The sequence below is a fragment of the Pezoporus flaviventris genome, unplaced genomic scaffold (genome assembly GCF_033815535.1).
Source record: "Pezoporus flaviventris isolate CSIRO_AGI_PZ_B2104156 unplaced genomic scaffold, CSIRO_AGI_Pfla_v1 ptg000006l, whole genome shotgun sequence".
NCBI lineage: Eukaryota > Metazoa > Chordata > Aves > Psittaciformes > Psittacidae > Pezoporus > Pezoporus flaviventris.
Genome location: NW_026892554.1, coordinates 2,645,375 through 2,658,337, shown reverse-complemented (window position 1 = coordinate 2,658,337; position 12,963 = coordinate 2,645,375). Strand labels below are relative to the sequence as shown.

The window sequence follows — 12,963 nt, the reverse complement described above, 5'->3', positions numbered from 1 at the left end:
TAAGCTGTTTTTTTTTCACCTCAGGAAGGTCAGAAACTATTAACTTCTGGAAGTTTTGCACTCTTAAGGTTGCAAATTTGTAAAACAATTTCTTCCCCAATTCCCGGAAGCTCTGAGCACCACATTTTAGCCTTGGAGAGAGGTTTTACAGCTATATAGATACACTGAAGCACCTGGAAATCGGGGTTTGTAATGGAAATGCCTATAGGCCATTAACTACAGCAGTGCTAGAGGTCATTGTTATAATGGCTTTAAATAAAAATTGTCAGCTACAAATTATTTTGAGAGATGAGTGTGATCTACTGTCAAGTATAACTGGTGAAATCAAAGGGGATATTTGAACTGGGCATGCACAACGTCTTACAGGAAGAACAAGAGCTGCTGCAGAAAAGACAGACAAACCCATTTCTTGTTTACACAGGAAGATGCTTGAGTGTAGTTTGCACCAGTGATTAAGAGTCCCTAAGGGGAAAATACAGCTTCCCACATGGAGCAAATGACAGGATTTTTATCTCCTCGGCACATTTTAATATGTAGCAGCAGAGCATCAGACGGGAGCTATTTCAGGCTGATGTGTTTCTGGCCTATAAGAAAACATTGTCTTGCTATTTTGTCATTATGTGATGGGTCATAGCTGACTGTGTTTAACAGCTATTCTGTACTCCACCGTAACTTAACTGTAAGTCTGGTTTTGCCCAGATCCTGCCAAGTTTGGTATGTGGAAGTATTCATCCCTGCTAGCTTTTGCCTTTAGGAAGCCATGAGCTAAAGCAGCTCAGAAACCTGTGTCTCTGCCTGGCATCATAAATGAGCACTTCTGCCTCTGCTTCTGCCACCACATCTGCCACAGCCTGCCCAGAGAAGCTGTGGCTGCACCATCCCTGGCAGTGTTCAAGGCCAGGTTGGACAGGGCTTGGAGCAAGCTGCTCTAGTAGAAGGTGTCCCTGTCCATGGCAGGGTGTTGGAACTCGATGAGCTTTAAGGTCCCTTCCAAGCCAAACAATCCTATAACTCTATGATCTATGGAAAATCTTACTTCTCTGGCACAAGGGTCCTCTGTATCCTGGTGCACACTCACAAGTGCCATCCTCTGGGGAGCAGGATCCCCCGTTCTCACAATTACAGGAGATGGAGCAGTTTGGTCCCCAGCGGCCCTGGGTGCAGATACTGTCACAGTGGATGCCTGCAGATGTAAAGGCACACGTTAAGTTTCACACAGCTTAATCTGCTCATTGATCAAAGAAACATTTGGCTGGACTGATACTTCACAGTACATCACAGAGCAAACAAAGAAGCCTGGAAAGGAAATCATTATCCTTTTATCTGCTTAATAAAGTGAAAATTAAGAAAGTGCCAAAGAGGTGAATTCTGTAGGTGTTATTGGGCTCCTGTTCAGTCCTTAGCACCATTAAAGAAACTCTTCATGCCATCTGAGAGATGAAGGTCAGGAATTGCTTTAAAGTCACAAAATGCCCAAAAAACTAGTCTGAAAATATGTGGTTGATTGAAGCCTGGTTACTTAACTGGTGAGTTGGAAGACCTGAAAAGAAAAATCAGGGTTCTGCAAAAACATGTCCAGTATTTGGATTCTTGAACATACTCAGTTCTGTGTTGGGTATGGTGCACTTCCCAACATAAAGTGCTGTGGGTTGTTGTGCACGTACCCCACATCCACCCAGAGCTCTCCGAGTTCTGTTAATGAATGGAGCTCTGGTCTAGCAAATGGCTTAATGTGGGCACAGGCCGATCATTTGTGTGTTAGATGGAGACTGAGACCTGCTAATCCAGCTCCCAGTGATTCCCAAGGTTGTTGTTTGATATTTATTATTATGAGAAGCAAAGCTTGGAAACACTGAAAGAAGCACACAGCCAGAAAGCTTAACATGAGGGTTCTGGCATTGTTTCAGCTGGTTTTAACTGGTGACTTTTAAAACCAACCTTGTGCCATGGCTTGTCACATACAGATGTAACCTTAAGGATTTGATCTTGTGCACCATAATTTGTCCAAGAGGCTCCTACTCCACTGGGATAAGACAGTAGCAATACCTGCAATTAGCAGAGCTATTTGCATGATCAAGGGCTCCTTGGATTGAAAAAGCTTTGCAGGATCATGAACCAGGAGGAGCAGTGCCAGCTGCAGGGAGTGGCGACAGCAGCAGCAGCACACGGTAGATACTGATAACAACAGAAAAAGTGAATCACAGGCTGGCTTGAAAATCTTCCTAACAACATTACCACACCAGGTGCCTTACAACTGAAGCGCAGAGATTTGATGGTCTACACACACCCCAGCTAGGCTTTCAACATGAAGATGTTCTTTATCATCCAGGCACATGTCCCCACTGCATAATGGGATAAATGCAGACAAGGGCTCCGAGAGCCCCAGCCTCAGCCAGAGGTTGGATTAGCGCCTTGCTAAGGAGAAATACAATCCCAAGTAATTTTCTCCACCTCTGATAACTTCATCTGGATGCTACAGGTAATGGACTGTATTTGTGAAGCTGTGATCTGTACAGTCACCAAACTTTGAGGATTATTAAATCAGCTAAAAGTCATTATAAACACACTTACAGTGCAGTTTCAAGTTAGTTTTATAAATCTCTGAAGTTAATACAGTAAGAAATACTGCAGAGCCAAAATTTCCCTTTTCTGAAGATTAATCATACAATTATAATGTCCCTTCCTAGAAAATCTTAACCAAGTCTGGCAAAAGTACAGTTTGAGATGGGGTTTCTAGTAATACATGATCCTAGCCTTATTTATGAAAAGGCATGGTCCATGCTGTGGAGCTTAATAAAAACCACATTAAAATGCAGTAAAAACATAAAACAAGCTCAATCCCTTGATATCTAAGTAAAAAATATGGGAAAAAAAGTCATGAAGAAAGAGGCAAGGAACATTTGTGTTAGTAAAATCGAGAAAAACAATCATTTTAACACAGTCTGCCCCACTCCCTTTGAAATCAAACATACCCTTGGATTACTTAAACAGTAAATGCTTTGTGTGTACGTTTATGTAATCCATCTACAGTGCTCTGTAATTAAAACCTCATACAATAAATCGTAAATAAATAAATGTGCTCGGTATTTATACAGCCACGGATACGATCATTTACCGTTGTGAGGGTCTCAGCGTGAGCTCCCAGAAATGGAAGTGAGACACAAATGTAGAAGAATGTGTCTCCTTTCCTCCTGACTGCAGCATTAAAACCGCAATTCTCTCATTGTCAACGGGCTATTTATAGGTGGAGACAATTAAACAGCATTATTTCTTGTCTCTGCTGCCAAAGTTTGGGGAAGAATGACATTGGCTCCTTTCTCTCGAAAGGTAGCTGCATTAGAATGCCGTGGCTGTTCCGTGCAGCAGCAAAGTCCTTCCTTTAGTAATGAATAACGAGGGATGTCTTCCCGCTCCTAACGAAGGCAATGAGTCATTGTGAAGCCGATTGTTGTAAGGAAGTGTAGAGAGAGGGGAAGAGGAAACCTTCCAGAAGACACTGATAGCCATTATAGCTGTTATTTATTTGTACATTTTCTGAAGACAACCAAGAAGATGCCGCAATCAATTTTTATTACTTTGTATTACTCTAAGTTAATTCTCGTGGAAGACTTCATTTTTTAGGCTCCTACACACACTGAATAGCAAATACAACTGAGAGGTTCAAATTGCATCTGGACACGCATATCTTAAGGAACTGTGGTAAAAAAAAAGCACCTTAATTTTACAATCCCCTAACTTGAAGCATATGCAAGGGGGGTCCATCCCTCCCAGCTACTTTACAACTGGAGTCAGCGAAGCAGCAAGCAGCTTTAATGGAAAACTCTCGTATTTACTTACAGAATTTGCTGATGAACATTTCTGATAAGCAATTAGTTTTCCATTGCCAGAAACACAAACAGATGCTGAAGTTGCCACATCTCTGTGATCTCACGTTACAACCGCAGGTTTCTGACTTACGGACAAAGTCCTTGTTTCCCAAGCATGCTATAGAATTAGAAAGACAACTACCAGAAGAAGCCCTTGAAGCTGCAGGAAGCGGTTCTATACATAAACTCCATTGCCTAGATACCAGGAAATTATCTTACTGCCTCAGGCTGTAGTTCACAATTGTAGATACAAGTATAAAATTACACTTTCAAGACCTTAAACGATGTTCTGGGGGTGAATTGTAAATGAATTTCACATAACTTACATAAATTTATAGTTATCCACTGTACGTGGGCAAAGGACGTTCACGCTCTCATGCAATAAGCCAGAGCAAAGGTAAGAGCTGAGTTTGCTGTGGATTTTAACTCAGCCTGTGAGACAGCAGCCACAAAGCCTCCACATCCTGGTGTGGATTCGGGGTACTGGATTCCTGCAGACACTGTCTGCTCTCCAGTAGGATTTCCACTGCTCTCATTTGGACTGCTCTGTACATGGAATGTAGCAGGCAGACCCAGGAGCGGCTTCACTCCCCATTCCCTACACTGTCTTCCTTAGCTCACACATGGGGTAGGAAAAGCAGCACAAAGTGTCTCAGTTGCTGCTGTGTGTATTGTGAAAAACCCAGTCTGGAATGAACTGAACCCACCAGAACAGTCATGACTCCTTTAACAGACAGCTACATGGGAGAGCTGTTCCAGGATCTTTCTCCTTAAGGGCTCTTCCAGGACATTTTTTTGCCCTTTACTACTAAGTGGCAAAACAGCTGCTGTCCGGGACATCAGGAATACCTGGAGTACCTCTAGCCCAGACTTCCCAAGGGTGAGGCAATCAGGTTATGCAGGTATCTCCCAATGGAGAGCTGAAGATTGTACCTTGAAAAGGAAAGCAGCAGGGATAGAGGTAGAGGAGGAAGTGTGTCTGGCAAGAGCACTGGCTGATGGAGACTCCTCAAGTCACGTATGCTTTATGGTAGTAATATATATCATATATTGTAGTCCAGTTCTGCACAGAGGCTAGAGGTATGTGTCTGGTCACTCAATGTGATATAAGCTGGTGTCTGGCTATATAAACCAATAAATTTTTACTGGATAAAGTTAGTTCTTGGTATGAAAAGTTACAAATGGAGCTGTGAAGGATTTAGCTAACATCCACACAACCGTCATGAAAGGGAGCAAGAAAAAAGGAAAAGTTAAAAACCAAACCCCAAGCTGTACAACTGGGATATAAGGTCTCTATTGAAGAGCTACTTCATACGCTGTGTCCATTAATAACCTTCAATGGCTTCCTTCAATGCATGTTTGTCAAAGTGATGCAGATTTAGTACTGCCTCTAACTGTACCATGCTGAAGGACTTTGAAGGGTGAAATTCCTGAAAGCCAGACATAAGCAGAATTCCCATTTCCCCCCTCTCCAGCTTACTTGTGCAATTGCGCTTGTGCTTGGGGATTATGTCCCTAGGTCTTAATAAAGCCTGCCATTGTTTGTCTGCCTTGTCTCCAGACAGTTGGAAACTAATACTCCAATCACAACAGAAGAACAAAAATGGATGGAATAATGAGAGCCAGTGGCCTCTTTTTGACCACTGCTATCCCCTTGACAGTAGCCTCTGCAGCAGGGCCTGCATGCTGCCTGGCATCTAATTATTTTTCAGGGATGTAGGAATTTGATAAATTATAGGACGTGGCTCCCTTCCCCCTCCATGTACTTTAATTTTACATCTACCAATGTACAACTGTAATTATTTCCCTGAATAAGATCTTCAGCTCTTTTTTTTTTCCAATAGACACAATCTAAAGACAGATGCAACATCAATTAGCAATGACAGGAATGATTCCAGCAGACATCTGAATCCAACACAAACATTGTGCTCTCCTCCACCTGTCTTTCAACATGACAAGAAGTCATAATAATCTCTTATTTCTGGCATTTGAATAGCTTTGGAAAAAAATGCTTTTTTTGCATAAATAGGCGCTGGATTTATGCAGCAATCCAGGGGAGGCCTGGAGTTTGGTGAGTCACGCTTGGCTCTGAGCTGGAATGCCTGGGAGTTTTTGTCTCTGGCACTCCTAAGCCCTAATGGTGGTTTGTCTACCTGTTGACACAGTGCACAGTGGCAAAACCACCGGAGTAGCAGTGCTGCTTCAATAGCACAAAATAGCTTAATGATTATAGCTGCAAGGCTATTTTAGATAAGTAATTGTAGAAAGTGGGCCAGCAAACACTTAATGGTACTGAAATGAGGTATGGGAATGTATCACTGGATGCGATCTCTAGATTTCTATAATCATATGTCCGTATTTTCTTTACCCTTACTCTCTTCTCTTTCCCCAGTATTCTTACTGCTGTTACACTTATGATTTCCCTATAAGTTCTATTTAAATCAGCTCGGTGCTTGGGATTGGATCAGTGTGCTTTCCTTAGGGATTATTTTGCTGTTTCAGTCTATAAAGAGTAAAAGAAAATTCAACATGAACATAAGAAAGAACTATCCAGTTACCTCTGGATCAGCTGTTCACAGGTGTTATGACAGCAGACGAGCAAGAGTTCATAAAGAATACTTGATGCTCTTCTATCATTTTTTGCACCTTCATAGTTATTCCTACCTGAGGCAAACCCTGCAGTATTTGTCTCAAATCCAGTCAGAAACACCACAGCACAATTCGTGACAGCTCAGCATTTAAGGATGCTGAAGAACAAGAAAATCTGCTTGGGGAGGGCAGCAGACAGAAGGAAAACATAAAGGGATCTCTCATAAAATTAAATGGAAACATTAAGAATTGATGGCTGCTCATCCAGTCTGCAAATAAGCTATTTTTGTTTTTATATAGTGAAACCATTCAACAGAGATAGCAGCAGCCACATTTACATTATCTATCAACTTTTGTGGTGTTAAAAGGCTTTTCTTACTGTTTTTTTGCCCAACTGGTGCAGCGGAACCCTTACCTGCTGGGACTTGTTCACCTGTGGGCTTCAGAGGGGGCAGCTCCTGGGTGTAACAACCCATCAGTCTAAATGAAAGCTGCACGATCCGGTCCTAAATTATGAAGAATAAGCCTTTCCCTGCAGCCAGTGAAAAACTCTAAATTGTCTCTTCTCTCATCATTGCATGGGCGATTTATGCACCCATTAATGTAAGTGTTTTTCTGAAAGTAATATACTTACAGCCTAATGCACCTCTGTGGAGCACTAATCGTACCCCTATTTTTAATTATCTAGAGAAAACTCCAGATATGAATCATTCAACATGGGGAATTTATGCAATAAAAGCTTTCGAGGCAAGAGACCTACCTCACAAGAAATGGAATAAGTCAAAATGTTTGCTAAAATTAAGGATCATTCTGTTCCCTCTGCTACAGGATATTCTCCAGGGTGCACTAGTGCAGGAAGAAAAGTTGCCACTAGCAGAAAGAGCAGATTGTGAAGGAAACAGTACTAGAAGGAGTCAAATCTTATCCAGTCCTGCTTCACCTTTAGGATGCTTCCTTCCTGCTGTTTCCCAAAGTCTAGACATGGTGTTGGGCCAGGAAAGAAGAGAAAGCTGGGAAGATCCAAGCAGACCTTCAGCAGGTAAACAGGAGGGAGGAACATGTAAGAGGGAATAAAAACATGCTGCTTTCCTGACTTCTAAACATTCAAGCCCCCAAGCTAAGCCATGAGCTACAAACACAGCTTAGCAAGAGCTGTTGTACACCTGAACGTGCGCAAACCTATTGCACTTAATAACACTGACTGAAAGTCAACCTCTTCTCCTTCGTGTTGAGCAGAAAGGAAGATGTTTACAGCGTTTGTCCCTGCAAACCCTTTCACCAATAACATATAAATACAACACTGTAGCTTTCTGGCTGTTTACTGAATGATCTTTTCTTTCCCTTCTTTCACACTCAGCACGCCAGCATCCAGTATTGAGTCTGCTGAAATGTTCACAAATCATTTTTCACCGCTTCTCGCCCACATCTATTTGTAGGTGAAGGCATTGTACACACAGCCTAGCTTATATATAGAATGCCTCCATACTAAAATGGAAAATGCTTTAATAACTCTGGCGTCAGGTTTCATTTTTTTAGAAGCCATTAAGTTAGCATTATCCAGGATGCCATCCAAGCTGTATCTTTTCACACAAATTTAAAAGCTGTCCTTTAATAAGTGAAAATAAATACAAAGCTGAATGAATTTGTGTCTCTTCTGTGTTTAGAAGATTAATACCACAATCATTTGCATGCATGCTCAAGTTGAGCAGTAGGCTTACTGCAGAGTCTAATTATAGTCTAAGGGCCTCGTCCAGCTCCCACTGAATGAGTAGCAAAAATCCAACCCATTTCACTGAAGGTGAAATACGCACTAAAGCTGGCGCAGGGCACACACAACTAAACCTCACTCACATGAGAATCTGGAGCCCCCTAGGTATCTGCCAAGGACTGCACAGACATAATTAATGTCAGGACATCAATGAAGTCTTTGATACAACTTCATAATTCATAATTTTGCAAAATTAGCCCTATATCAGCAGGAACCATACTTAAAGGTTCCTGTCAAAGAGAGAATTTTTAAGCACAGCCTGACATTAAAATCTTATCAACTCACTTGAAATTAAGTCAATGAAAAATTAAAGCTAATTTCTAATAAGATTATGTTACATTCATAGACTAAAGGGCACTTGTGGAATCCAGAGAATAAGCACACCTTCTCGCATGGAAACGATCTTCACAGTTGAAAGACAGAGGCCAGAAGAGAGGCTAAAAGGAACCATTTTAGACCGACTAAAACTTTTTTGTCTGCTTAAAGCTAATTGAAGGATACAGAATAAAGACAGAAAGAGAACATTAATTTCAAAATCTGGGATAAGACTGCCAAAAGTGATCAGTGCAAAATATGGTTTGGATAATGGGATTAGACATCTACAAAACACGTGTTTACTGGGAACTTACTATTACTCCATTCAGATATTTTAGGCTGCGTATTCCAAACCAAGAGAGAATGAAACAGTCTGATGGGGAAAATATAAAAGCCAACCCACGACACTGTGAATTCTATACCACTGTGGATCTCCCCAGCAAAAACCCTGTAGGTTCATGAAACAAGTCCTAGATCTTTCTGGTTTTAAAGACACATAGAAAAGTCAGCTACCAATTATATCAGCGTGCTCTTGGAGTTGCTCTATTAATGACAATAGAATTACTTTGGCTTCAACTTGTACAACTGAGGAGAGGCTCTGGCCCTAAGGTTATGAAGTGGACAGTGCTTCAGTGTTGGAAGCATCATATGAGTATGAGCAAATGCCTTTCATGGAAAGCCAGGTGGAAAGTTTTTCTTTTTCTTCAGTGATTTGCCACCTTCTTGCACAGAACTTGGGGAAAGTGAAGTTAAAAATACCTTGGAGCTCCCTGCCAGAGTGGTCAGTGTTCCTTTAGAATTCAAAAAGTCCTTCCCTTGAGTAACAGCCTTATCACTGTGACTGAATTAATGCACCCACAGAGGGAAGAAACGTGTTTCTGTGCTTGAGTGACAGTGCAGGTGTCACTTGCAGCCTGCAAATTCTCACAAACGTGAAGTCTCATTCCTCAGAGCTCACCTTATCTGTGACCAACCGACGCTTCCCAACCCCATTAACTCCCCTATACAATCACACGTGGAAATCCCGACAACTCAATGTAACCACAACTACTGTACAGTATTCCTTGACATGATAAGAGACAATCAGACTTTATGTTGCTGACAACGTAGGAAAGTTATTGAGGTTGGGAAGGACAGTGAAATATGTATTTCGATTTCTGTATGTAACAGCAAAGAGGAAAGCTGCTCTTACGAGACATGAATGAAGCCTGAAGGTGAAAAATCCCAACACAATAATAAGATGTTTCTTCCTTACCAGCATATATAATTTTCATACCTGCATGTGGCATCCTGATTAATTAAGGAAAATCTATGAGGGGTTCTTTTCTAATTAACCATGGGATGCAACCTGTTATATTTTCCATCTTAAGTCTGCTGTACTATCCTATTTTCCCCATAGATATTTTTGGGATGTTAAAATCTACTGAATAAGCTGCAGCTTTGGCTATTCAGAAAAGCCTTTGAGTAAAGGAGTTCAGTGGGTAATTGAGATAGCATCATGACTACAGTGTTCTATAAAAAACAGAGCACGATACAGAAAAGAGACAGACAGAACCGAGATCCAGATAAGACAGCATTTCAGATTAAAGGCATTCAGATAAACAGGATTTTAACTGACCTTAACATTTACAGGAATGGAACATATCCCCCTGCAGATCGCTTCCTATTTAATCCCACTGTAATATCTGAAAGGTTAACAAAATACACACTGCCACAATTAATTTGAAGCACATTGACTCATTACAGGGAGGAAATGAGCTTGCTGTGAATGTCCGCCGGGCCTGTGGCTTTCCTGTGATCTGTTGCCCGACTGCACAAGCAGACAGGCTAGGGTCTTAGAGACAGGATGAGCAATGGCTGTGTCTGGCTTCCCAGAGAGCCCTGCTGACCTGGCTCAGGTCAAACATGAAGGGGGCACCTCCCAGAATTAGAGGGCAGGCCAGCAGCTATGATCAATTGAATTATTGGTAGAACCAGCTGAAGGCTATGTAGTAATAACTAGTTGGTGTCAGTGAGGAAACATGCTGCCATCAGCCACCTTAAGGAGAGAGGACCAAGCTGATGGGGGCTCTAACAGAGAAACGTTGTTTCCCCATGTCCTCCCTAGCTTCTGACCCACCTAGCAAGGCTACCAGGGCAGCTGGTCCTTCTTCATCCTGTTTCAGTTTATTTGTTAAGAACAAACACTGAATAAATTGATGAACTTCTCCTTGCTGCTGAGCACTCAGGTGAGGAGGTTGCATCTGAGTCAGTTGAGGGTGATACCTGCTTCTATAGGACCTATTTGCTTGCAAAGGACTTGCAGGAAATGCTCTACCACGCAGCTTTTCCACGCCTGCATTCTCTCTGTGGATGCAGTGTGTGCAAGATCCCTACTTAACCAAATGCAATTAGCACCAAAGCACTCCATTTTCAAGCAGTTTCATTTTAACCTGAATGCACACAAAATTAACACCTCTTCCACAAAGGACAAGTGTGCTGGGAGCTTAAAGGTATCTGTGCGCACACACACACATGCACAGAGCTGCAAGCACAGCAGCCATACATATCTAAAATGCATGGCAGAGCTGGAGTAAGAGACCCTTATTAATCTTTAGACAAGTGTAATCAGTCAACAGTTGATCCTGCTGCGAGCTACCTTTTTGCTTTTTAACCTAGCCATAGATATGAACATGTCTTCTTTTGATTTTAAGGGTTGTATCTATATTTCTGTATATATCTTTATATATACACACATGAGGTTACGTGTATGCAGTACTGGTGCAAGCTGGAGAACTCCATTCAGTGCAAGGCTGAGCCCTCGTTGTTACTGCAGCTGACATTTGCTTCCCATGGAGGAAAATTCAGCTCTGCATTGAGTCAGCAGGTCACAGATCTGGTTTTATCCCACATCTGAACAAATTTCACTTTGTCTGGATCGCATGAGAGCCTTTTGCCAATGTGGTTTTGGTCTTTTCTGTACAAATGTTGTGCTTGCCTTGCTATCTACAAAACCATTTGTGATAAAATGTGTCTGTCTACCTGGCTGGGTAATTTTTCCACTTGCAATTCCCCACTGAATTGAATGGAACCTGTATATGCATGTTTTCAAGCAGCTTGCTGCCACTGTGCTCATTTATGCATACAGCTGGTTTGCACAGCTCTGTGATCTCCTGGTTGATACGTGGGAATCTCTTCATCATCTTCCCATCTGCCAGGTACGCTCAGCTCCTGAAAATTACTTCCCCCAGCTGGTACACATAGAAGGGCATTGTCCTGAATAATAGTGTTGATGGTGGCAGTCATAACCTAGTAAAAGGATGGCAGACTGCTATTAACTTACATTGTATGCAATCTTTTACATGCCTTTTTTTCTCCTTCTTTTCCCACTCTTCCTCCATGCTCCTACCATCTATCAGTCTCTCCAGGTTTATATCAGTAACATCTCAAAAACCACTTTAAAGAAAATGGGTTCAGTCTTCTCCTTGATCTTTGCATAAAACACTGACATCAAGAAGCAGTCCCACGTGTGGGATGAACATACAGAATATGCTGTTTCAGATGAAGTTTTGTGGCTATTAGGATCAGAAAGCCATGTGAATTCTGCCTGGTGTGAGCGGGCAAGAAAAGCCTCAGATGTTCCATGAGCCTGAACTTTTCTGATCTTTTTCAGGCCATGCCTAGTTAGCACCAAAGTCAGAAAGCAAAAAAAAATAAGCCTGAATTATTTATCGTGTCATGTTTATAAAATGCACTGCAATAAACATCTTGGCCCAGTTCACAACAGCTACAGATAAAATCCTGTCTAGTACGGAGATTAAAGAAGGTCACCACAGACATTATTCTTACCTTTACTTGGAGTAATTTGTATCTGCGTTTGATGTACATTTACAGATGTGGATGGGAGTAAATATAAAGTATTTGTTGCAAAGACCTTTGAGAAGAAGCCAGACCTTCAGTCTGCACTGTCTGCAAAGTGCATTTCCTGAAGTTTCTTCTGGAATGCTACATCCAGAAAGGTGCGCAATAAACGTTTAGAGGAAGTGTGTATAAATATATCTCTTTAATTTACTGTACTTTTAAAGACCATTTCTCCCTTGAAGAAACTCACAATGGCTACAGGGAAGCCTACCAACTCTTTCTCTGATGATCATCAATAATGCACAGTAGAGTTTTAAAGCCTGATAGATGGATATATTGATGGTGAAGAGGCTCAAAGAAAGATGAATGCAGCCCAGTGCATGAAGAATGCAACCTAGAGGACGGGATATTAGTGAGCTTATAAAATGGATTTTCTTGGGGGAAAAAATGCTCTTTTCAGGGATGCCTGCCCAGTATCTCTGAAAAGTGCCTTTATTGTAAGCAGTGTAGAACTTTCTATTTCTGCATTTTATTTAATCCTTCAAAGTTTTTTTCCATTGTACATTCTAGGTTTAATTTCACTTC

At 41.6% G+C, this 12,963-nt stretch overlaps 1 protein-coding gene across 3 annotated transcripts in view; it reads right to left on the bottom strand.

The window, feature by feature from the left end:
* The window catches only part of MEGF11 (multiple EGF like domains 11), a 265,958-nt gene that overhangs the window by 40,362 nt on the left and 212,633 nt on the right, over positions 1–12,963 (bottom strand). For all 3 annotated transcript variants that reach the window (XM_061446583.1, XM_061446582.1, XM_061446584.1), the window contains one exon: positions 1,037–1,183. In XM_061446583.1, the coding sequence (XP_061302567.1) occupies positions 1,037–1,183 (147 nt within the window). The remainder of the gene's footprint in view (positions 1–1,036; positions 1,184–12,963) is intronic.